General features: G+C 53.6%; 3 protein-coding genes across 3 annotated transcripts; 1 reads left to right on the forward strand and 2 right to left on the reverse strand.

The window, feature by feature from the left end:
• Positions 1–8,523: 8,523 nt before the first annotated feature.
• Positions 8,524–19,269, reverse strand: PIN1 (peptidylprolyl cis/trans isomerase, NIMA-interacting 1). The gene is made up of 4 exons (XM_065654982.1): positions 19,157–19,269; positions 16,623–16,823; positions 11,732–11,842; positions 8,524–9,666 (listed from the first exon to the last, which is right to left on the reverse strand). The coding sequence occupies exons 1-4, from the start codon at positions 19,212–19,214 to the stop codon at positions 9,557–9,559; spliced, it is 480 nt and encodes a 159-aa protein (XP_065511054.1). The 5' UTR covers positions 19,215–19,269; the 3' UTR covers positions 8,524–9,556.
• A 269-nt stretch (positions 19,270–19,538) lies between these two features.
• On the reverse strand, positions 19,539–20,546 carry UBL5 (ubiquitin like 5). Its single transcript, XM_065655024.1, has 5 exons — positions 20,501–20,546; positions 20,211–20,272; positions 20,018–20,101; positions 19,884–19,921; positions 19,539–19,772 (listed from the first exon to the last, which is right to left on the reverse strand). The coding sequence occupies exons 2-5, from the start codon at positions 20,264–20,266 to the stop codon at positions 19,729–19,731; spliced, it is 222 nt and encodes a 73-aa protein (XP_065511096.1). The 5' UTR covers positions 20,267–20,272; positions 20,501–20,546; the 3' UTR covers positions 19,539–19,728.
• On the forward strand, positions 20,427–23,365 carry FBXL12 (F-box and leucine rich repeat protein 12). Its single transcript, XM_065654907.1, is given in 6 exon segments — positions 20,427–20,482; positions 20,594–20,822; positions 21,785–21,992; positions 21,995–22,024; positions 22,027–22,135; positions 22,137–23,365. Coding segments are annotated over 6 exon segments (1,071 nt in total). The 3' UTR covers positions 22,576–23,365.
• The last annotated feature ends 1,639 nt before the right edge of the window (positions 23,366–25,004 follow it).

Raw genomic sequence — 25,004 nt, forward strand, 5'->3', positions numbered from 1 at the left:
CTGCCCGCGTCCCTCCTCTTCTCGTGACTTTATATTAAAAGCGGTTTCACTCGCAGGCACATCTCGCGCTGTTTATAGCCCACGAGGGGGAATATTTGATAGCGGAGCAGGTTCTGGCTCCGGCCAAGCACCAGGACCACAGGGGGCTCGGGACATCGTGCCCCGGAGGGTCCGGCCACGTGGGCGTCATCGCTGGGAAAGGTCCCAGCTCGACACCACGAGGGGCTCGGGGTGAACGCATGTCCCCAGGACGCGCGGAAAACCCAAGATTTTATTTTGGCTGGCGCCGGTTCCCTGGTCGAATGAGTAAGGACCAGCCTGGGGATGACTCACCTTGCCCACATCAGGCAATTAGCAGCGGATCTGCAGCTAATGAGCTCTCCTGTCTCTCACCAGAGCTAAGATACATATTTGAAGAGATGCTAGAAATAAAATACTAACCCCCCGCCGCAGCGCGGGGTATTTTTAAAACGCGGGTTAATTATCCGGCGGGACGAAGGGAGTTGGGACCCACACAGGCACCCGGGGAGGAGCAGGAGTAACGATGGGCAAGAGCAAATGAGGGATGCAGGTGAAGATATTGGCTCCTCCAAGAGCATCTCGAGCCCCAGTGACGGGCAGAGTCGGCGTCCAGGAGCCGTCAGCGCGATCCCTTCATCCAGGTTCATGCGATGAACTTTTCTAATTGATGCTCGTTACGAAGGGAAACCTTCTAGGAAGCCAGCGTCGTCTCCAGCTGGTTTATTAACGATTAATGGCAGGCTGCCTTTGCAAATAAAGGGCTTGGATGTGATTTGAGGGGAGATGTACCCTCTCAACTCACTGGATTATTTTGCTGCTGAAAGTGGGAAATGAGAGAGAAGCGAGGCAAGAAAAAAGCACCACGGCACAGGAGGGCGTAGCAGAGGGGGAGCAGCTCCAAATTGCTCCGTTAACGCCGCCGCTAATTGCGTTCCTGCTGGTCGGCACAACGGTGGCCGAAAAAGAAGAAGAAGAAATTAAACCAATTGCTATTTCAACCTGCAATCCCAGGCGGCGAAGTGCAGCGGGCGAAGGAGGATTCAGAGGGAGAACGTCACCAAACCTGGGCTGGGGACACGGAGCAAAGATTGTCACATTTATGACATTTACGACATTTTTTTCCCCCTCCCCGGTCTGTGCGTTCGCAGTTGTCAACAGAATCAGATTGCTGACCAGACCAACGGCCCGAGCGGAAAACACGCCCCTGGTTTTGCTAAAAAGTCATTAAATTCACCCAACGATGGGGGACGGCGAAGCCACCGGCCCAAACCCCCAAACTTCTGCGCACCCGGGGCCGCGTCCCAACCGAACCGGCGCCCTCATTCTGCATGAGCAGCACATTCCCCGCCAGTAATAAAAGCCCCTCAAGTCATTAATATGGAAATACATTCCCCGCTCCACGCGGCGAGATGTTTGTGCAGATTGGGAGCAGCTTGCTGAGATTTGCCTCCGAACGCGCGGACATTAAAGCCTCCCATTACAATGTGGATGATTTCTTCCTTTTTTTTTGATGAATAGCCTGCCATAAATAGACCCTGATTAATTGCGGCTGCACTTTTGGAGGGCTGGAAATGCATCATTGGCGGCTGCGGATGGGGATAATGGTCATCATCTGCCTTGGAGAGCCATTCAGAGGAGAGCGGCTCAGCTCTGCCACCAAAACCAGGTGCCGGTTGGAAGTTTTTGCGCCAGGCAGAGTCTTGTTGGCGCATGTAGCTCCGGATAAAGCCCCCGGCTGCCTCACTGCCAATTTTTTCTTATTTATCGCCTCCGACAAGGGGCAGAAATGCCGGGAGGAAGAGCCGGGGCCAAGGAACCAAAGGCGACCGTGGGTTTAGAGGGGAGGAATGAGACGTGCACAGAATCGCCCCCTTCACCGCGTCCTCCGAGATGCGCGAGTAGCGGGGACAAGAGATGCAAAAGGGACCCACGGCCGCCAGCTGGGGATTTTTGGGGTGTCTTTGAGCGGCGCGTTCTCCAAAATCCACTCCTGTCCTCCAAAATCCACCACTGTCCTCCAAAATCCGCCCCCGTCCCCCAAAATCTGCCCTGTCCCCCAAAATCCACCCCGTCCATCAAAATCCGCCCCTGTCCCCCAAAATCCGCCCTGTCCCCCAAAATCCACCCCCGTCCCCCAAAATCTGCCCTGTCCCCCAAAATCTGCCCCCATCCCCCAAAATCCGCCCCCGTCCCCCAAAATCCGCCCCCGTCCCCCAAAATCTGCCCTGTCCCCCAAAATCCGCCCCCGTCCCCCAAAATCCGCCCCCGTCCTCCAAAATTCGCCCCTGTCCCCCAAAATTCACCCCCGTCCCCCAAAATTCGCCCCCGTCCTCCAAAATCCACCCCGTCCCTCAAAATCCGCCCCCGTCCCCCAAAATCCACCCTGTCCCCCAAAATCCGCCCCGTCCCCCAAAATCCGCCCTGTCCCCCAAAATCCGCCCCCGTCCTCCAAAATCTGCCCCCGTCCCCCAAAACTCGCCCCCGTCCCCCAAAATCCGCCCTCATCCGCCTTCCTAAAGGGCTTTCCCGAGTTGCACGGAATACAGGAGTAATATAGGTATATAAAATACATATATAATATATAAAAATATAATCAATAAAAAAGAAATCTTTTAAAATATACCAATGGTGCCCACACTTTGGGGTATGTCGCCAAGGTGCCGAGCCCCCCGCCCCGAGTCCAGGCCGGGTAGGGACGTGTCGCCCCCCCCAGCTCTCGGCAGCAGCGGTTGGGATGCTCGGGGAGTTGCCATGGCAACCGGGGAGCCTTAGGATGCAGCTGAGCATCACCAAGGGCTGGGACGGCGCGGGCAGGTCCCCTCACCCACCCCACTTCTTTACCCCTCGCTCGTTAAGGGGACTTTAAACAATCCGCGCTAATTTTGCGGGATTTAATCGCGTCTCCACGTCCCTGGGAAGCTGTGCCAGGACGCCCCCAAAATGCTGTTGGTACCAGATGGGATTTGGAGTCCCAGGGGGGACAGAAATGCACAGTGGGGCACAGGGGGGGACGGGGACGGGAGTAATGGGATTTTCAAGCTTTGCTGGCTCGGTGGAGGCAAACGAGGTCTCAGTGACTTAAGGACGTAAGTTAATTACGACAAGGCTCTGCTGTCAGGGAAGGAGCTGAGAGAACATTGAGTCACTGAATCAGAGAATCATTTGGGTTGGAAAAGACCCTCAAGAGCATCAAGTCCAAGCCCAGAGATTTGGGGTGACGTGGGGTGATGTGGGGATGGGACCAGGGACCACAGGCACAACCTAAAGATCCCAAGCGGCTCCGATACACCCTGGGTATCCACCCGGCCCTGTTGCCACGGCTCTGAGCTGGCTACAGCATCACTGGGGGCCAAAACAACATCGTTTGGGGGTCAAAACACCATAATTTGGGGCCAAAACACCATCACTTGGGGGCCAAAACATCATCATTTGGCGGCCAAAACATCATTGTTTGGGGCCCAAAACATCATCACTTGGGGGCCAAAACATCATCATTTGGCAGCCAAAACATCATCGTTTGGGGGCCAAAACACCATCGTTTGGGGGTCAAAACATCATAATTTGGGGCCAAAACACCATCGTTTGGGGGCCAAAACACCATCATTTGGGGGCCAAAACATCATCGTTTGGGGGCCAAAACATCATCATTTGGGGCCCAAAACATCATAATTTGGGGCCAAAACATCATCACTTGGGGACCAAAACAACATTTGGGGGCCAAAACATCATCACTTGGGGGCCAAAACACCATCACTTGGGAGCCAGAACACCATCATTTGGGGCCCAAAACACCATCACTTGGGGGCCAAAACATCATAATTGGGGGCCAAAACACCATCGTTTGGCGGCCAAAACATCATCGTTTGGGGGCCAAAACATCATCATTTGGGGCCCAAAACACCATCACTTGGGGGCCAAAACATCATCATTTGGGGCCAAAACATCATCGTTTGGGGGCCAAAACATCATCACTTGGGGACCAAAACGCCATCATTAGGGGGCCAAAACACCATCATTTGGCGGCCAAAACACCATCATTTGGCAGCCAGAACACCATCATTTGGAGCCCAAAAGACCATCACTTGGGGGCCAAAACATCATAATTGGGGGCCAAAACACCATCATTTGGCGGCCAAAAATCATCGTTTGGGGGCCAAAACATCATCATTTGGGGCCCAAAACACCATCACTTGGGGGCCAAAACACCATCATTTGGGGCCCAAAACACCATCACTTGGGGGCCAAAACATCATAATTTGGGGTCAAAACATCATAATTGGGGGCCAAAACACCATCATTTGGGGGCCAAAACACCATCATTTGGGGGCCAAAACACCATCATTTGGGGCCCAAAACACCATCATTTGGGGGCCAAAACACCATCATTTGGGGGCCAAAACATCATCGTTTGGGGGCCAAAACATCATCATTTGGGGCCCAAAACATCATAATTTGGGGCCCAAAACATCATAATTTGGGGCCAAAACATCATCACTTGGGGACCAAAACAACATTTGGGGGCCAAAACATCATCATTTGGCAGCCAAAACATCATCGTTTGGGGGCCTAAACATCATCGTTTGGGGCCAAAACATCATCATTTGGGGCCCAAAACATCATCACTTGGGGACCAAAACATCATCACTTGGGGACCAAAACGCCATCATTAGGGGGCCAAAACACCATCATTTGGCGGCCAAAACACCATCATTTGGGAGCCAAAAACCAGGGGAGAAAGGGATTTCCAAGCAGAGGAGCAGCGGTGGGTGCAAATAACCCCGGGTGCTGCTGCAGCCCAGAGCCCCGAAGCGGAAAACCCGGCTCCAACAACCCCCTGCAGCACCAAAAGGAGGAAAAACCCAACCCAAAAAGCCAAAAAAAAAAGCAGCTGAGGGCACATTCCCGCTGCTCTGGATGGAATAAGCAGCAGCGGCGGGTTTAAACGAGCAGCTCCTCATTTATCTCCCCGAAGGTCGGCAGGGTAGGAGCCTCCGGGCGGTTTTGGGGACTTCAAAGCCATCGATGCCACCGCATGTCACTGATCCAGCCCAGTCCTGGCTTAATTACCCAGCCAGTCCCGGCTTAATTACCCCGCCAGGCTCGTTAACAGCGGTTTCTTCGGTTCATGACTCTCAGGTCACAAGGACGCCATGAAACGTTAGATGCTTGGGGAAGAAACGGGGAAGGCGGCTCGTTCGGGACAGAAAAGCGGATGTTTTACAATAATATTAAATAATAATAATAAAAAAAAACCCCCAAACAAACATTTAAAAGCAGGTTTAGTGACCCAGTAGGAGCGGGGACGAGGGGACCTCGCTCGGCTCGAGCCGAGGCCAGCGGAGTCGTTGTCACATTCAAACGTTCTCGGAGCCCTTTTCATGGAAATAATGACCCGAAGATGAATAAATCGTGTTCCCTCATCTATTATAGAGGGAGCCGGAACCCCAGGTGCCGTCCGTGGGGGCAAAGATCGGAGGCGGGGGATTCGGGACAAAATTTCCCTTCTTTGCTTTGCTCTCCGAGCACACGGGAGCTCCATAATTCACCATCGGAGAAGGGAAAGGAGCCAGCACAGCCTGGCCTTGGTTTGTTAGCATCGAATTCTGGTTGGAAAGGACCCTCGAGGTCACCGCGTCCAACTGTTAACCCAGCGCTGGCGCTAAACCGTGTCCCTAAGGACCGCGTCTCCGCGGGGTTTTTTTTAAGATTTACGGGGGTAAAGCTGCAGCGTTGAGATGAACATCCCCAAGATGAACATCCCTGAGACGCACAACCCCGTCCCCGAGACGCACGGCAGGCGGAAAATCGGGGTAAAATAAGAGAATCGAGTCACAAGCGCAACCGGGAAGGGAACCCCCGTGTGCTGGGAGCTCGATCTGCATTTTAGAGCCGTCTCAAGCAAATAAAATGGGGCTGATTCCCCCCAAGCTGAGCCCGGGGAGGGGAATTTGGGAGAGCTGAGGTGCTGCTGGGGGGTTCAAGGCGATGCCAGCACCCCAACGTGTCTCATCACGCGGGGGGGTTTTTCCGGCAGTACCTTCGGGGGATGCTCCCGACCCCGTTTGCAAACGCGGCAGCGGCCTCCAAGCCCAGGCGGGCTCAGGGAAAACGCTTCGTGCCAAAACGCCGAGCGAAAAAAATTCATAACCCAGCCTCGTTCTCTCGGAAGGACCTCGCACAAAGCGTCACGTCCTCCCCCCACAGCCCCTCCAGGCCGGGAACGCCAGCTCTTCGTTAGGCTGGGAACGCCGAAAAATAATTAGCGGGCGAGTTCATTACGGCTCCAGCTCCATCCTCAAGCTGCCGGCAGCTCGTTTGCCCGGAACGCGGGGAGGAGGGAATAAAGCCCCACAAATTAGATGGAGCTGACGATGCAATTAAGGCTCGGGGATGGAGACGCGGGTCCCCGGGCAGATGCCGCTCGCACAAAATGGCCCCGCGGGGCTGGGGGACGCGTCTGGGCCCGTCTTCACGCGGCGGCTCGCGAGCCACATCTAGAGGCGCGGGCGTCCCCGAGGCAAGAAACGCGAAGATTAGGATAAAGGTGAACGCTGTGGTAAACGCGAGGGTCGTGAGAAACGCGGACGGCGTCGCCGGGAGGGATGGCGCCCGGGCCTGCAACGCTCGCCACGGGCCTGCGGCCCGGACAGCCAGACCGGGCCTTTGCAAGCAGAAACACGCCTCTGGAAAGCCAAAAAATACGTCTTTTTAAAGCCCAAACGCCCCTTTTGCAAGCAGAAAGGCGCCTCTTAAAAAAGCAAAAAATCCGCCTTTTTGAGGCCCGGGTACGTCTCTTTAGATCCCAAATGCGCAATGTGCCTGTTCAAAGGCCAAAAACGCCTTCAGGAGGCCAAATGTGCCTTTTCAAAGCCCGAATGTCTTTTTAATGCCCAAATACACCTTTTCAGAGCCCAAATGTGCCCTTTAAAAGCCCCAATACAGCTTTTTAAAGCACAAATACCCCTTTTCAGAGCCCAAAGATGCCGTTTCGAAGCCCAAATACGCCTCTTTAAAGCCCGAATGTGCCTTTTCGAAGCCCAAATACGCCTTTTCATAGCCCAAATATGCCTTTTTAGAAGCAGAAATACGCCTTTTTGAAGCCCAAATGTCTTTTTAAAGCCCGAATGTGCCTTTTTAAAGCCAAAATACGCCTTTTTAAAGCCCAAATATGCCTTTTTAAAGCAGAAATACACCTTTTTAAAGCCCAAATATGCCCTTTTAAAGCCCAAATACACCTTTTTAAAGCAGAAATACACCTTTTAAAGCCCAAATACGCCTTTTTAAAGACCAAATATGCCCTTTTAAAGCCCAAATACGCCTTTTTAAAGCAGAAATACACCTTTTAAAGCCCAAACACGCCTTTTTAACACCCAAATACGCCAAACTTTCCCTCCGCAAAATCCCTCCCGTGCCACCGTCTAAAAAGCCAAAAGGGAATAACCAACAAATCTGAAAATCAAGGATTCCTTCGGAAACTGAGCAGGAACGTTAATAAAAGCGACACGGGGTCGGTGCGACGAGATTTGCAAGGAAAAGGGGATTTTTGCTGCGGTTCCGAGCTCCCCGGGGAAAAGGAGCCGAAGGATGCAGAAATTGTCGCAGGGGTTTGATGGAGCACCCAAAAAATAATTGATATTCCCCAGCAGGGCCACCCGGGGCTCCCTCGCTTCCCGACAGGCAAACGGCAGCGGGAAATAAATAGAATAAATAAAATAAATAAAATAAACGCAGCCCAGGGTGTCCGTGGGGCCTTCGGACCCCGGTTCCTACGGTGAAATCCGCATTTCCCATCTTTCTTTACCTCTGATCCTTCCCCGTTATTTGAGGTGATTTTTCTTTTTGAAGTTCTCGCCTGCTCGTCACCTCCAGCTGGATATTTTTCTTTTTCTTTTTTTTTTTCCCCCCTCGTTTAAATCGATGTGTAGCTATGGAAACCCATTTCCATCCGATGCGCGAGCGCCTTCAAAAAGCAGAACTGCGAGCGATAGTCAGATGTTTGTTTTCAGTGAGAGGACGTAGAAATGTCGCCTTCCCCCGGCTCTAAAATGGGAGTTTTTAGGGAAAAAACACCCAACACGCTGAGGAGGCTTTTACCGTAATGGAGGAGAGGTCGGAAATAGTTATTAAATGGCGCTAAAATACTGATTTTACCTTATCTGAAGTCACAGCTCGTACCAGGAGTTCAACAGTTCTCACCAAACGAGACGTCGACTCCACGCAAAGCAAAACCCAGCGACGACAGAATAAAGAATATTCACTTAGAGCTTACGACTAATTTGGAGAAGTTTGGTTTTTTTTTCTTAATACCACGCAAACCACATTTCCGTTTTAGGATTTAAAAATAAAAACCAGCACCAAACAAACCCCCCCAAAAGACGACGAAAGAGCAAGAACCAACCCAGCACATATCGCAGAGGGGTTTTTTTGGTTCGTTCTCATAGAAGCAACACGATCTCCACAGGCAAAGGAGGAGAAATAATCAATAGCAGAGCTCTGGAAATGTTTAATTGGAGAGGGCTTTATTTTCTGCTTAAGAGAACTGGAACTATACAGCCGGTTTGCACTGGACCAAAGCTGGGATTTTTCTTTTTGTTTGCTTTATTTTCCTGTTTTTACTTCGCTAAACAGCAGCAACGCGGCGTAACCGGGAAACGACGGCTTACAGTGTTCAAACCACAGGTGGATGGAGTTTGAGAAATTTTAAGAACAAAAAAAAGGTTTTCTAGCTAAAAGGGATAAAGAAAAAAGGAAAGCCCGCCCTACGAAACGGCACCATCGCGGCGAAATAACGGAGCGTCCTCCGGACCGCGACGCCGCGCGGCCCCCCTCCCGCAGCGCAACGACTGGCCCTGATCCACCAAAAAAAAAAAAAAAGGCATTTTTCAAGTTTTTGAGTCAAAGCGACAGGCGGGAGCGGCGGGAGCTCCCGGTGCCGCCGGGACGGAGGGAGAGGAGGGGACGCCGCGGCCGGCCGCCCCGCGCCGGCTCATCCTTCGCGACCCGCCGTTTTCATCGGGGAACGGCTTTAGGAAATCGGAGCTACGAACCAAGTGGCCGGACCGCGGGAGCAAAAAAAAAACCGCCCTCGGCGAGGGGTTCGGATGCGGTTAAACATGCAGAGGGTTGGGGACGCGGTTCCTCGGGCCGGCTCGGCACCGGCGCCGTAATAAATACTCGTCGGCTCTACCGGGGTGGGTGCGGGAAGCTCTGAAGTGTGACCCGGAGCATCGACGGCTTAGGAGACGCGTCAAGAGAACTGCGGCATGCCAGAAAAACGGCGCGTTTGACATTCTCTCTGCTTGGGAAAGACGCTACCGTCTGCTTTCCATCGAGTCCTCACCCTTGGTTACCCGCGGAGGTGAAAAACGTCGTGTCAGGTGCCACCCAAGATATCGAGATATGAAATGAGCTTTTTGTTTTCAACTGGGTATGAAGTTCGTTTGGGGAGAGCGCAGGTTGGAGTCGGGTTTTTTTTTTTTGTTGTTTTTTCTTCGCCTTTTCTTCCCCTCGCCCTTTCCTTTCCGGCCAAGGCACTTCACTCTGTGCGGAGGATGATGTGGATCCCTGATTCTGTGAACACGGGGCCGCTCATCTCGCCGGCCCTCAGCGCGAACGAGGCGTCTTCAAACGGCTTCTGCATCTGACCTGCGGGGAGCAGACACCAGAAAGCGCCGTTAAACCCGGCAACGAGCGCAGCATCTTTCCCAGCAAACGGAGGCAGCCGCCAGGCAAACAAAGTCACCGATTAATAACTCGCAGGGGGGCGTTTGTTTTCATCCGCCGCCGGGAGATGGTTCAAAATGGCTCATTCACGCGCGCCCGTACACGGATTTATTTCTTTTTTAAACCGGGGGGGTTTGCTCCGATCCGCGGGCCCGAAAAACGGGAGGAAACGCGTTGGCGTGAGCGGATCTTCGCCTTCCCGGCTCGCACGCCCTCCGGGTTCGGACGCAGTGTGAGTTACAAGCTGCGCTCAATAATTTACAAGGCGCACACGGATAATGTCACGACCTAGATAAGAATCGCTCTTAAGGTTCTGGTCTCTAAGTCCCTGAGTTTCGGAAGATTTAGTGATGGGGATAAGGCAGAAGCGCTCGAAGGATTCACGAGCGGGAGGAAAAAGGAGCACGAGCGCTCGGCCAGAATAATTCCAGCCAAGAGGAGCCACCGGTCTCCTACAAAAGGGTTCAAGAATGACGGTATTTTAGGTTTTATTTCAGGATCTCCATCCGTTTGTCACCTTTTTCTCTAGGCCAGGCAGTTAGATGCCACCAAAAAAATGCTCAATTCCTCCCTTTCAGGATTAGTAATAGCTTCGGTTTGGTATTTTCCCCTTCTAAATTTAAAAAAAAAAAAGGATTTTTTTATTCCTGAAGCGACCTGATGCACAGCGTTTCACTTCTCTCATTTCGGCTTTTAGATTAATTGCCGGGAGAGACGAGCAGCTCAGCCGGTGACAAAGCTGGTGTCATTCACTGTCGGGCAGATCTGCCTTATCACCTGAATTTTCGGGGGTTATTTTCCACCAGGACCTGAAAATCTCGCCTTGGGATGAGGGACCGGCCTCCCCGCTCCACCGCAGCGGAAACACGACTCATTTGAAGGGCTTCAGGAAGATAAATGGAAATGTTTTAATAACTTCACCTCTGAAGTAACCAGCGCACCGAGTTCTACCAAATTACATTTTCAGTTTCGGGTAAAATAAAAGAAAAAAGAGGGGGAGGGAGGGAGAGCTGAGGGGTTTGGGCACCGCGCGTGGTTCCAATGCCATCTAGTGGAAAACCGGCTCTTGCGACATTTCTTTACATTTTGGTGCAGTCAGAAGAGAATATAAATCTCTTTCCGGACGTCTCCCAAGAGCCGAGTTTCTGCGGAACCCGAAATAACAGATAGAGCAGCCCGGGATGAACGTTTCATTCTATAAAATAAAATATCGCTGCTCGGCCCTGCCTGAAAGGATCGATTTGAGGAAGCAAATGTTGAACTGCAGCAGCACCGCACCCTAACAAGGAACTTTTTCCTGACCCTCTGCAAATAAAACACGCACGGAAACCCTCGCTACGAAAAGATTTTGCCTTGTTCTTTGAGTATTGTAGCCGTACTCACGCCATCATCGCTTTATATTTTCCTCCTAGTGGAAATTACTGCAAAAAGCATTTGGAAGACAAAGCGAAAGAGGTTCCGCTATTACGTTTCCCCATCCCAAGGATTCCTCCTCCCACCCCAGCAAATCTCGTTAGCGAGGAAGCGTCCACGAGCTTTTTGGTGCGATCGATAGCCCTGGGATAAATTCCCTCAGCAGCAACGTCATCGTTGTCCTCATTGCCACCGTTTCTTAATCGCTTTCTCACCGAAGATCAGAACGTCAAATCATTTACCCGCTTATCCGCTCCCCGTTCCGCTCCGCAACTGGATTTGCACCCGGCAAAAAAAACCCCTTTTCCAGAGGGGAAAAAGCCGATTTCACGAAGGGCGTTTGCACGACATCCCATCTCTGCCTCGAGTCATATTCCGGTTTCGCTCCTAACTGGTTTAACTTCCAGGCATCAAACCACGTTTCCTGCGCGGTGTGTAAATCCGTTTTTTCCTGCTCGTTCCCCCGCCGGCAGCGGGTGCGTTATTAAACCCGACCCCCCCCCGGTGAAGAACATCGGCGTCGAGCGTTTAATCTCAATCCTGGGCTCAAACTGCCGGGCTAAGCTGGACTTACCCCGTCCAAACGCACCCAGGTCACCTCCCGCCTTGGCCGAGCTGCAGTCGCTGAACTGGGAAGCGAGAGATTCAAAATCCTCCTCTCCCGACTTGATCTTCTGGATGTAGCCTGGAAATACAGGGAATGAGTCAGAGGAGGGGGAGAAAAAGCCAAAATCCCACCGCGAGCTTCACAAGACGGTTTTCGAACAACGGCGGAGCCAGAACTAAACTTCCCTCGTACCCCAAAAGCGCTTGGCGCGGGTTTTGCTTTACGTCGTGCCTTATTTCTGTTTAAACTCCTATTAAATTAAGAAATAAAAAGGTGATTCCGCCTCCCGCTCCCCCTGACTCACAGGAATTTATTATTCAGCTTGCAAATAAACGAGCTTTTGGTTTCGGAAGGGCTCGACGACCGAGTACCAAGAATCTTCGAGGAGTGAATTATTATTTTTAAAAGAAACACTCGTACCCTTAACCGAGAGCTCTGCCTCACTGTTCCGAATCTTTCTGGACCAGTTTTAACCCTCTCCGGTAGCTCATAACAAGAAAATCTATGAGATAAGTGATATTTTCCAGTTGATAGCTTGATAACGCGACTGCGGAGCCGCTAATTACAGATCCCGATTGGCGCGGTTTTCACGGAGCGCCGAGAAAACCCTGCGGAGTTTCACGCAGCTCAACCGGCTTCCTTCATTAAAAGGAGCCTAATCGCTAATTAAAACCCCAAAGTGTCGCTCTGCCCAGTTCCCATTTAACCCCCCACCACCCCGAATCAACCGCAGGGGGTTTGGAACCATGAGTGAGAAATTAAGCTTGAATTACATTGCAAAAAATCACCGTTCGCGCGCGTATTCCCGGAGGAATCTGCCCCCGCGTGCAGCTTCCAACCCCAAACTACTCTCCCTACTGGCTGAAATCCACCTAAAACTTCTTTTCCTCCCCTAGAAATGTGCAAAATTCTTTCAATCCCTCTTTCCAGAGACCTCCCGTCCGCCTTTTGAACCGGCCAGGCCTGTTTTCCACCTGCAAAATGAGAGGGAGCCGAGGAGAATCAAGAGAAATGTTGCTTTTTCCCCCCGCTTTAAGCTCTTAAATCTCCTGGTTTCCATAACCAAAATTCCTGTTTCACGTCACTGTATAAAGAGCCCGCACTTTGCGGGATAAACCTTTATAAAAATGAACAAAAATCAGGCTGGGCATCATTTATTCCAAGCACAAGCAGCGGAAGATCCCGACTGGAAAAAGGGTCACGCGAATAACTCCGGAAAGGGCGGTTTCTGATGCAAAAGAAATAAGTATTTTGCGGCTTATTTTAATGCTCTATACTTGTATCCGCCTGAGGAAATACCCGTGAGGGCCGCGGGTTTAGGAAATAAACTGATCCTGGTTCATCCTATTAAACTAAGCTGCTTTCGCTTGCTGAAAAAACAGCATTTATCCGAAAAAATACAGATTCGCACTACTATAAATACGTATTTCATTGCATAGAGCTGCCAATCCCCAGCACGCATCACCCCAGAAGCGTCCAGAATTCCGGCTTCCACACATATAGTGACGTTAAAGTAATAAATAATCCAAATTAAGGATCAATTTCTACCCCAAACCGCCTGCCCTGGTCACATCAGCAGGTGCCGAGTTTCGGAAGCGGAGCAAACCAGCCACCTACACATCGAAATAGGGTTTGGAATATTAAAACCCCCCGAATTTTACGCCGGCGACCAAAAAATCTGCCTGTCAAGTGGGTTTTCTTGGCCCGAGTCCGAGGCGTTTTTAAAGCCGACGTCGTTTCGAGTCACCTCGACTGGAACGAGACAAAACGTCGGCTCCGCAAAGTGGGATCAATGAGCCTTTTCCCCCAAATAATCTCAGCCCTTTAGAACAAATTGATGAAGAACAAGATGAAGAATTGTGCTGAAATGGGGATATTGGGGAAAAGCAGCTTCCAGGGGCTGAATTTGGGATGAATCTCAACTGATTCTGCAACAAGAAATGGGGGGTAAGATAAGAAAACACGCAAAAAAACCCCAGCTGGAGGGTGGGGAAGCACCAGCGGCAGAAAGGGGGGGTCAGAATATTAAACCAGCGGGAAGAAATTCAATTTAATTCAGTAATTCAACGACGCCGACGCGAGAAACGCCGGAAGGAAACTGATCCTAAGTTGTATTTAGCTGGAAAATGGGTTTCTACGCAACATGGTCTGAAATAACCGTCACAGATAATTTTTTTGGTGCCCGACCATCCGGAGCCAAAACAGAACCCAAGGAGCTTCAGCTGCTCTAGAAATTCAACTTAAAATCATTTTCAAGAAGCCGCTGTAAAATAATTAATCATGAGTTCCCTACGACCTTCCCAGGAATGGTGTTTATTAGCGGTAAACGCGGACAGAAAGGGTCCCGTTGTAGGAATTAAGTCCCTAATGGCCTTTACCATGAAAACCAGCAGGCTATTTATGAAAAGCAAAGTTTTAATCGCGGCTCTTCCCTCTTCAGACACCACAGAGAGAGGAGGAAACATCAGAGCTTGATAGCGAGACGCTCAATTTCTCAAGGTTCATCTGTTTCTTTCCGTCCCCTTATCACGTAGCAAAGAACTGCAGCATCTCGAAGAAAAGCACAAAGTAAGAATGATGAAAATTGTTGAGTCTAAATAACGTTATTGGGGCTTCTAGGCGTCACCAGTTTACAGAACATCTACGGATCAAAAAGCCTCCCTGGCCACAAGCTCCTGAAATTCCTCTTGAGATGCAAAAAAGACGATTTTCCCTCCTAAAAATGGAAATTGTTCCCCTGACAAAGCTCCAGGTTCACTGATTTAACCCCCCTGGCAACGGGTGGTGAGCAGGTACCTGCTGGTCACTGGTTATTCGGCACAGATATTTCCCTTCCAAGGACTTTCAGCTAAGAAAGTCCTTAAATTTATGGTTGGGCAGAGGCCAAAACACCCTCCCTGTCTTCCCTCCCTCATTGCTGAAGATAAGACAGGCCCAGCGTCATCAATTAATCAGCAGGACTGATTTAAACCTCACCTTAAGCCCTCAAATTCCTCACCCTAAGAGGGGGAAAAAAAGCCGCAATTAACAGCTGGGCTTTGAACTTGCCTTTGAAAGATTAAAACCTCACCATGCTGAAGAAACGCGACATCAATTCTGCTGCCGGAGTGGCAAGGAAAATAGAAAATAAAATAAATTAAGGCTGTTGAGGACCGGCTCACAGCCCAGAACGTTTTGGGATCGTCCGCACAGTCGATTCCCGCCTGCAATCAACTGGACTTCAACCAGAGCTTAATTAGAACTGACTCTAAGTTGCTATGTGGGCAAGAAGTGAAAAGAAAGAAATGTTTAAAAACCACTTGGTTTAGCTTGAAATAATTTTATTATTTGTATATATAAAAATACACATTTACAAAGGAAATCCAAACAAACCTCTGAAATGACATTACAAAATTAAAAAAAAAAAAAAAACAAACGACAAACCAGGTGGGCTAGGACCTGTCGTTGTGTCATTTAATCATTTAAACAGCAAAACCGGCTCTCTAAGGACACACAGAAGTGCAGGTTCAACCCATTTGGCTTTAAAAAAAAACCCCTTTGCTTTAGCAAGTTCGCAACACACCCAACCGCATCTGAGGGCCCAATTCTAGCCTTAAAATGCCTTTTTTTCCCCTTTAACGGTAGAATTTTCTCTCTCTGCTGCATTCGGGACCAGTATTATTCAATATATTCATCGGCGACTTGGATGAGGGAATAAAGTGACTGTCACCCAGTTCGCTGGTGGCACCGAACTGGGAGGACTGGCTGACGCTGGGAGGCTGCGCTGCCATCCAGAGGCCTGGGCAGGCTGGAGAGCTGGGCGGGGAGAAATTTAATGAAATAGAACAAGGGCAAGCGTAGAGGCTTGCATCAAGGCCAAAAAAACCCCTAAAATTGGTTCCCCTGGGGCCGCCACTTTGAGCCCTGAGGTGATTCTGGCGCCATTTTGATCTCTGAGGTGATTCTGGCGCCATTTTGAGCCCTGAGGTGATTCTGGCGCCATTTTGAGCCCTGAGGCGATTCTGGCGACATTTTGAGCCCTGAGGTGATTTTGGCGCCATTTTGAGCCCTGAGGTGATTCTGGCGACATTTTGAGCCCTGAGGTGATTCTGGCGACATTTTGAGCCCTGAGGTGATTCTGGCGACATTTTGAGCCCTGAGGTGATTTTGGTGCCGCCACTTTGAGCCCTGAGGTGATTCTGGCGACATTTTGAGCCCTGAGGTGATTCTGGCGCCATTTTGAGCCCTGAGGTGATTTTGGTGCCGCCATTTTGAGCCCTGAGGTGATTTTGGTGCCGCCATTTTGAGCCCTGAGGTGATTCTGGCGCCATTTTGAGGCACCTTGGGGGTCGCTCCCTTGTTTTCCTCCCCTCTGCTCTGCCCTGGGGAGGCCGCATCTGGAATATTGTGTCCAGTTCTGGCCCCTCAGTCCAAGGACAGGGAACTGTTGGGAGAGCCCAGCGCAGCCACGAAGATGCTGGAGGGAGTGGAGCAGCTCCCGTGTGGGAACGGCTGAGGAGCTGGGGCTCTGAGCTGGAGAAGAGGAGACTGAGGGGTGACATTAATGGTTGTCAATATGGAAAGGGGGAGCGTCAGGAGGATGGAGCCGTTGGTGACAACAGCGACAGGACAAGGGGCAACGGGTGCAAACCGGAACACAGGAGGTTCCGCTTCAAGATGGGAAGAAACTTCTTCCCGGCGAGGGTGCCAGAGCCCGGCCCAGGCTGCCCAGGGAGGCTGTGGAGTCTCCTCCTCTGGATCATTCCAACCCGCCTGGTTCTGTGTAACCTCATCGGGGTGTTTCTCCGGCGGGGGGATCGGGCTGGCTGAGCTTTCGAGCTCCCTTCCCCTCCCTGACATTCTGGGGTTATTTACTTGCCGTTTATAAGCTCCAGCGCCTCGTCCTTGGTGCGCGTGATCCTGTCCTGGCGCCAGGAGGAGGGCCGGCGGGACTGGTTGTGCTTGACCAGGAGGTGCGAGCAGCGCACTTTGCTGGGCTCCCCGTGTCCGTTGGTCCGGCCGCCGCTCGGCCGCTCCCACTGGCTGGCGTTGGTGAGGTGGTTGAAGTAATAGACGCGGCCTGCGGGCGAGAGGGGCCGAGGTTAGGGGGAAAAACACCCTGGAACAACCCGGGAAGGAGCTTCTGCGCCCCAAGAATCAGATTTGTAACCCCAACAAGCAGTTTCTTGATCCCAGGAATCAAGTTTTTAGCCCCAAAAATCAGTTTCCGACCCCAACGATCAGTTTCCAGACCCCAAGAACCAGTTTCCAGACCCCAAGAATTGAGTTTTGACCCTGGAACAACCCGGGAAGGAGCTTCTGCACCCCAAGAATCAGATTTGTAACCCCAACAAGCAGTTTCTTGATCCCAGGAATCAAGTTTTTAACCCCAAAAATCAGTTTCCGACCCCAACAATCAAGTTTCCGACCCCAACGATCAGTTTCCACACCCCAAGAACCGGTTTCCAGACCCCAAGAATTGAGTTTTGACCCCAAGAATTCAGTTTTGACCCTGGAACAACCCGGGAAGGAGCTTCTGCGCCCCAAGAATCAGATTTGTAACCCCAACAAGCAGTTTCTTGACCTCAGGAATCAAGTTTTTAGCCCCGAGAACCGAATTTTCAACCCCAAGAACCGAGTTTCCAGACCCCAAGAACCAGTTTCCAGACCTCAAGAATTGAGTTTTGACCCCAAGAATCATTTTCTGACCCTGGAAGAACCCGGGAAGGAGCTTCTGCACCCCAAGAATCAGATTTGTAACCCCAACAAGCAGTTTCTTGACCCCAGGAATCAAGTTTTTAGCCCTGAGAATCAGTTTTTAACCCCAAGAATTGAGTTTTTAACCAAAGAATCAAATTTTTAACCCCAAGAACCAGTTTCTAGACTCCAAGAATCAAGTTTTTAACCCCGAGAATCAGTTTCTAGACCCCAAGAATTGGTTTCTTAACCCCAAGAATCAGTTTCTGACCCCAAGAATCAAGTTTTTAACCCCGAGAATCAAGTTTCTGACCCCAAGAATTGAGTTTTTAAACAAAGAATCAGATTTTTAGCCTCAAGAATCAGTTTCTAGACCCCGAGAATCAGCTTCTGACCCTAAGAATCACATTTTTAGCCTCAAGAATCAGTTTCTTGACCCCGAGAATCAGTTTCTGACCCCAGGAATTGAGTTTTTAACCAAAGAATCAGCTTCTGACCCCGAGAATCAAAGCTTTTAGCCCCAAGAATCAGCTTCTGACCCCGAGAATCAAGTTTTTGACCTCAAGAATCCAGTTTTCAATGCCAAGAATCACGGTTTTAACCCCAAGAATCACTTTCTCAACCCTGAAGGCGCAGAAGACGAGATTTCTGCGAGCGCCCGGCCGCATCCACACTGGCATCAAACACACCGAACAGAACTTTCCAACTCCGCATCGTTTCCTACGCACTCCAGCTCTGTTTCCGAGGCCGAAACGGCGTCAAACCCCCACTATTGAGCGCATCCCGCAGCAAAACGTGTTAGCAGAGATCGCACCTTTGTGTTGCACAGCTCCTTCCCAAAAAATCACCTTTTTTCTACCAGAAAATAAGACGGTTTCCTCCACCGGCGGCAAACGGAGCTCCCGTGGAGTCGCCCCTCGACACATTCGGGTAATTCCGTTGCTCAAAGCCACGCGTGCGATAATTCACGGCATCCAACAAGACGATTTCTGTTTTATCCTAGCAAACGATTCACCCTGAAACCCTCCGCCGAAGCCAGAAGCGGAGTAAACCCGATAAAAGAGCCGAGCAAAGCAAGGGGGGGGATCGCAACGGCGAAGCCGAGCGCCGGGAAGCGACGACCCGAATTCTCCGTCGTGATCCCAACCAGCAGCCTGGAGCTGCTGGGTCCAGGAGCTTCAGCCGCGGCGGTTGTGGCACAGAAAGGGTCAAACAGACCCCGATTCTCCCTCGGCACCCCCAGACTCATCGTCCCTAATCGAGCAGAGGCTGATGGACGCGACCCTCCCCGCCAAGAGCTGCTTTAGAGGCGGGAACTACGAAAAACTCGCCAAAAAAAGCGCCAAAACCCCGCTGAAAACATCGCCCTGAGCCACCACAACCCCCCGCCAGGGGCGAAGTGTCTCATGGGGCTCCAACCCGCCCTTTTCCGAGGAGGATTCTCCGGTTCTGCCGCCCTGTCCCGCTCCCCCCACACGGACCCACGTCCCCCCCACAACCCTCCGGGCCCAGGAGCCGCTTCACGACCCCCAGGGGCACGAAGCCCCACGGGCACGGGGGCACCGCACCCCGGCCCCTCACACCCCGCCGGGCCCAGGCCCCGCTCCGGCCCCTCACACCCCACCGAGGCCCAGGCCGGGCCCACCGGGCCGCACCCCCGTTGCTCCGGGAGGCCCAACCCGCCAGCCCCTGCGCTCCCGGCGCCGCTGCCCGTACCGGAGCTGCGGCTCATGCGCTTCTCCCAGCCCGCGGGCAGCTTCTCCTCCTCCGCCATCTTCCCTCGGCAGCGCCTCCCGCACCGCCCGCGCCCGGCCCGGCCCCATTGGCGCGGCGAGGGGGCGGGGCTAACCCACCCTTTCCCCGCTCCTATTGGTCTGAAGAAAGGCAGCGCCCAACCTCCCCGCGCTGCCATTGGTGGATGCACCCGTCCTTCTTGCGCTCATTGGCGGCGTGCGGGAGGCTGCGTCGAAGCCGGAAGCGGCCCTGGGCACGTGACGGAGGCGCGGACGGTGGCCGCGGGCGGCCAAAAGCGGCAGGAAGGCGCAGAGAAACGCCACCGACCTGCTCATTCCCCCGGAACCACACAGCAACCAGAAACTCGAGAAACACGTTTATTATAAATCACTTCAACACGCCAGGGAAGGGTTTAGAGCCTCAACATGGCTCCAGCTCGGCGATACCGGGGGGGCAGGGGGAGATGGGGGTTTTGGGCGGGGGGTGGAGGAAGAGAGCACCGGGCAGGGGGAACCGGGAGGGAACCGGGAGGGAACTGGGGGGGACGGCAGCAGCTACTGGTAGTAGAGCTCCAGGTTCATCCCATCGTGGATCTCATCTGCAGGGTGGGGTTAAGGAGAAGGGCGGAGATCGGTGGGGCTGGGGAAGCTGTGGACACCGCGCCCCCTGCCCCGTTAAAACTGTCAAACACCCGCCCGGAGAAGGATACAGTCGCCCAGCGTGACGTGATCCTTGAAGATCGTGTACCTGCGGGGACGGGACACAGCGGGTCAGGCGGCCGGTAACGGGATTGGGACGGGGAGAGGCGGGGGGCGCCGCTTGGACCCCCCCGCTCCCACTCACCACTTCTTGAGCACGATCTTGTCCCAGCGGGTCCCGGTCTGGGCCGCGATCAGCTTCTTCAGGTCGCGGATCGAGTCCTCGGTGCTGCCGGGGCCGTTAAGGAAAAGGCGGCGGGAACCGGGGAGCTCAACCCCCCCACCCCAAAACCCCGGGCGACCCCCCTGTTCCCCCCCGCCCCGCTTCCCGAGGATACTTGCATTTCACCCGCACCTTCTTGCCCAGACGGTCGTTGCACACGACTTCGATCATCGCTGCCTGAGGGATGAGAGCGGTTACCGGGGGGGGACGGGATGAGGCACCGGGGAGGGGGGGGACAAAGAGGCAGCGGGGAGGGGGCCAACAGGCGCCGGGAGGGGGGAAAGAGGCACCGGGGAGGGGGCCAAGAGGCGCCGGGAGGGATTTGCCGTTAATGAAAGGGGTCCAAGGAGTGAACAGGGACGTCCCGGCCCCACCGGAGCCCGCCCGGTGCCCCCCGGTACCCACCGAGCTCTGCGTCACTCCCCGCAGCCGCTTCGACGCCGGAACCGGAAGTTACCAGGAGTGTGGGCGGACGTGACGTCAGCGACACGAGTGAAGCGGGAAAGATGGCGGCCGCAGAGGCGCCGGAGCTGCTGCGGCTCCGGATCCTGGAGCTGCCGCCGGGGCGGGACCGACCGCGGGTGGCCGGGTGGGATCCCCCCGCTCCGAACGGCCGCCCCCCGCCTCGGCTCCGCCGCTGAGCGCTGCCTCCGCCTCCCTGCAGCGCCTGCCGGCAGGGGCGCCATCTGGTGCGGGACCGAGAGATGTGGGTCTGAGACGGGCCGAGGTACGGGCCGCAGCCCGGATCACCCCAGCGGGGGCAGGGGGTGTGGGGGAGTCACCCCAGCGGGGGCAGGGGGTGTGGGGGGGTCACCCCAGCGGGGGCAGGGGGTGTGGGGGGGTCACCCCACTATGGGCAGGGGGTGAGATGGGGGTCACCCCACTATGGGCAGGGGGCTCAGATCGGGGGGGTCACCCCACTATGGGCAGGGGGCTCAGATCGGGGGGGTCACCCCACCATGGGCAGGGGGCTCAGATCGGGGGGATCACCGCACCATGGGCAGGGGGCTCAGATCGGGGGGAGTCACCCCACCACGGGCAGGGGGCTCAGATCGGGGGGGTCACCCCACTGTGGGCAGGGGGTCAGTTGGGGGGGTCACCCCACTATGGGCAGGGGGTGAGATGGGGGCATCACCCCAGCATGGGCAGGGGGCTCAGATCGGGGGGATCACCCCACCATGGGCAGGGGGCTCAGATCGGGGGGAGTCACCCCACCATGGGCAGGGGGCTCAGATCGGGGGGGTCACCCCACTGTGGGCAGGGGGTCAGTTGGGGGGGGTCACCCCACTATGGGCAGGGGGCTCAGGTTGGGGGGAGTCACCCCACTATGGGCAGGGGGCTCAGGTTGGGGGGAGTCACCCCACTATGGGCAGGGGGCTCAGATCGGGGGGGTCACCCCACTATGGGCAGGGGGCTCAGATCAGGGGGGGTCACCCCACTATGGGCAGGGGGCTCAGATCGGGGGGGTCACCCCACTATGGGCAGGGGGTGAGATGGGGCAAGGGTGTGTGTGTGGGGGTCACCCCATTATGGGGAGGGGTCACCCCAGTTGCGGGCAGGGCCTGAGATGGGGCAGGGGGGGTCACCCCATTGCAGATGGGGGGGTGTGTGGGGGGTCACCCCACTGCGTACAAGGATCTGGGGGTCCCCACCCCCTGGAATGGACCCTTTTCTCTCTCTCTCCCCCAGCACAGCACCTGGCCCCTGCGGTGCTTGGCGCGGTGGCGGTTCCAGGACAACCTGCGGGCGCTGCGGCTGCGCAGCCCGGCCGGCCCCGGCATCAACCGGCGGCTCCTCACCCCGGCACTGCTCAGAGACCTCAGGACGCGCTGTCCCCAGCTCCGCTGCGTGGCCGTGGACGACGCCGATCTCCGCAGCGTCCCCTACGCCAGCCTCCCCGCTCCCTCACCAGGCTGGAGCTGAGCCGCTGCTTAATCCCGACTCCTGGTTCTGCGGCTGGGCCGTGCCTCAGCTTCAGCACCTCGTTGTCCGCAGCATTAACACCTTTGAAAGTCACCATCTGCTCAACGTCGCCTCCCATTACCCCTGAAGAGAGCGTTTCTGGCTTCTTGAACATCGATGATATGGATATTGGGCGAGCGGCTCCGGATCTGGAGGGGTTGGAGCTCTTTGTGCTGCACGGCTCCGTTATCACTGACTCCGCCGTGGATTTTATCAGGCGCCACATGAGACGTCTGCGGTTCCTGGAGATCCGCAGCGCCCGGTCCCTGACGAATGCGGGGCTGGATCATTTAACGAGCCCGCGGCACCTGGAGACGCTGGGTCTTGACCTCAGCGATCGCATTTCTCTTGGGGCCGTCATTGCTTTGTGCCAAGCGCTGCCCCAGCTGAGGAAGCTCAAATTAGCCATCCCTCACTCTGCAGATGAAGTAAGAGCTAGAATTCAGGAGAGTTTGCCCACTGTAGCTTTACATGTAATGCCTTACGCGGAGCAGATGTCGATCTATTTTACAGAATGAGGGGGTTGAAACACTGGCCCAGGTTGCCCAGAGAGGTGGAGACATCCCAGGCCAGGCTGGACGGGGCTCTGAGCCACCTGAGCCGGTGAAAATGTCCCTGCTCACGGCGGGGGGTGCACTGGATGGGCTTTGAAAGTCCAATCCAACCCAAATTATTCTATGGTTTCTACACCTCAAGTGCTCCTTTTTGGGTAAAGCCTGTTTTCCTGGGAGCTGTCGTACATATTTTTAGGATAAGAGTTTTTGTTGGAGCTAAAACGGTTTGTCAGGAACCTGGTTTTGGTGGGATTCCCCCCGTTTTCCACGGATGGGGGGGAACAGGAAACCCGGGGAACACCCGGCCTTCGGGAACCCCACTGAACTGACCCAAGTCGGGCTGAGTTTACAAGTTTAACCTCTGTCTTATCCTCTTTCCCTGCTGCTAAATATCACGATGATGCGGCGCAGAATTTGAGGACCAAAGCGAGGCGCCCTCCTGCTACTAAAAAAATAATTATCTGGCAACCCAACCCCCAGACTTGCAGTTAATATCCAACTCCGATTGCTTAACCGCACACTCCAAACCCTCCCGGGGAAATAACGCCCCAGCGACGCGCCAGGGCGGCCGATTTCTTGGAAGAGCTCAGGCGATCCTCCCCTTCATCACCTTTTATTCTCCTCCTCCTCCTCCTCGCAACGTCAAAACCCCAGATAAGTGACACTGAACGTTGTGACGTTCTGCTCTCGGGTCGCCGGGTCAGCCTAGGGTGTTTTTAAATCAAATGTCGCACTTATTTAATAAAGCTGCTTTTGGTTGATGGTTTCTCACGCTGCCGTGTTTTCACTGAACCGATGTCGTTGTTAAAATAAAGAACTTGGGCAGCTTTTGGCACAAAACGGCGTCCTCGGAGCTGCGGGTACGAGCGGGACCATCGATTCGCGTCCTGATTCCTTTGACCTTCACCCCTTTCCCCTTCCCGCAGGGAAATGCGAAGAGCCCGAACACCCAAATCTCGGATCCTCTCAACGCCCCGATCCCCTCCCTGTGATTTTCTTCCACGTGGTTCGCACCCCCCCAATTCACACTGAGATATTTGAACTGAGATTTCCCCCAGAACATTATTTGCTCTTTTTCCCCCCCTCTTTAGGAGCTGGGAGAAACAAGCTCCTTCTCCTGGGAAGCCCAGCGAAAGGATTCATGTCCCACCTGAGCTTTTTTTTGGGCTCCATCTCACAATACGACTATTTCCCCCCCTCAAAACTGCCCAGCCCTCCATGCAGCTTATGCAATAAGCCGTTTGGTTCCAGACAGACCCGAATGACGAAATCCTCGTTGCTGCGCATCTCGTTAGCAACCGGTCTTTGTGCCCTGGCCTTTTTTCTGCTCCTATCCACGAGCTCAGCGGAGCTTTGGGGCAAATAAACAACGGTTAAACGCCCCAGCTCCGCTTTGGAAAGCGTCCCAAGGCTGCTGGCTTAATAACCACCGCGCCGCGTTCATCACGCCGGAGTAATTAGCGTTATTAAAACTTGAATTACTCTCTGTCCCAGCACTCTAAGGGCTCGGAGAACGGAGGCAAAAACAGCAAAAGGGAAAATTAAAAACCGGGAAAACAAAAAAAAGCCGACAGTCAAGGCGCGGCTTGAACCGAAATGTTCTCCAGGTGTTCGCGAGTGCGACGGCAACAACCTCGTTTTATATCCCACGGTCCCAACTCGCCCCTTTTCATCTCCGCAGAGGCACTGAACAGAAATTCCGAGTTGACGTGGCCCAAAGCGGCCTTGTCGGGGCCGTAAATACCTGACGACCACGGGGCAAATTGTAGCAATAAAGGACTGAAAAGGGTCTCCTTGAGTCAGCAGTTGTGTTTCTGCCCCAGTGGCGGCTCTTGCAGGGCGGTTCCAGACCCTTCTTGCTCCTGCTTTCCACCCTCAGCGGGGATTTCTACCCTGTTTAACCCCATTGCAGCTTTTGCCAAAGTTGAACTGGAACAGTTCTGCCCCAAACATCGCGACACCAAAGCCCAACTTTTGGGAAAAATCCAGAATAAAAGACTTAAAGAGAGCCGGCTCAACCCGCGGGGCGTGAAGCGGCTCTCAGGGTCCTGTTGGGGCTGAGAGCGGCCAAAGTCGACGGCCAAAGTGAAAAGAAAACTTAGAAAAGCCCCAAACTTTCCACATTATTGGTCACTGGAGGGGGCGACCGTCATCACTGAAGCTGCTCCTACACCCCCATCACATATAGATTTATACGGCACCTTCATACAGGTGCTCATCAGACCCAAATTATTTTATTTTCTTGGGTGAGCTTGTGCCTCCAGCTTTGCTTTCCAAACCAAACACCATTTCCTATTTTGCAGCCCTGCTCATTTCCACGCTTGGAGGAAATACCTTCAAAACCTTGAGAATTTGCCCTTTTATTTTTTTGTTTTACTACTCCAAAGGGATGG

The sequence above is a fragment of the Caloenas nicobarica genome, chromosome 36 (assembly GCF_036013445.1).
Source record: "Caloenas nicobarica isolate bCalNic1 chromosome 36, bCalNic1.hap1, whole genome shotgun sequence".
In the NCBI taxonomy this organism is placed as follows: domain Eukaryota; kingdom Metazoa; phylum Chordata; class Aves; order Columbiformes; family Columbidae; genus Caloenas; species Caloenas nicobarica.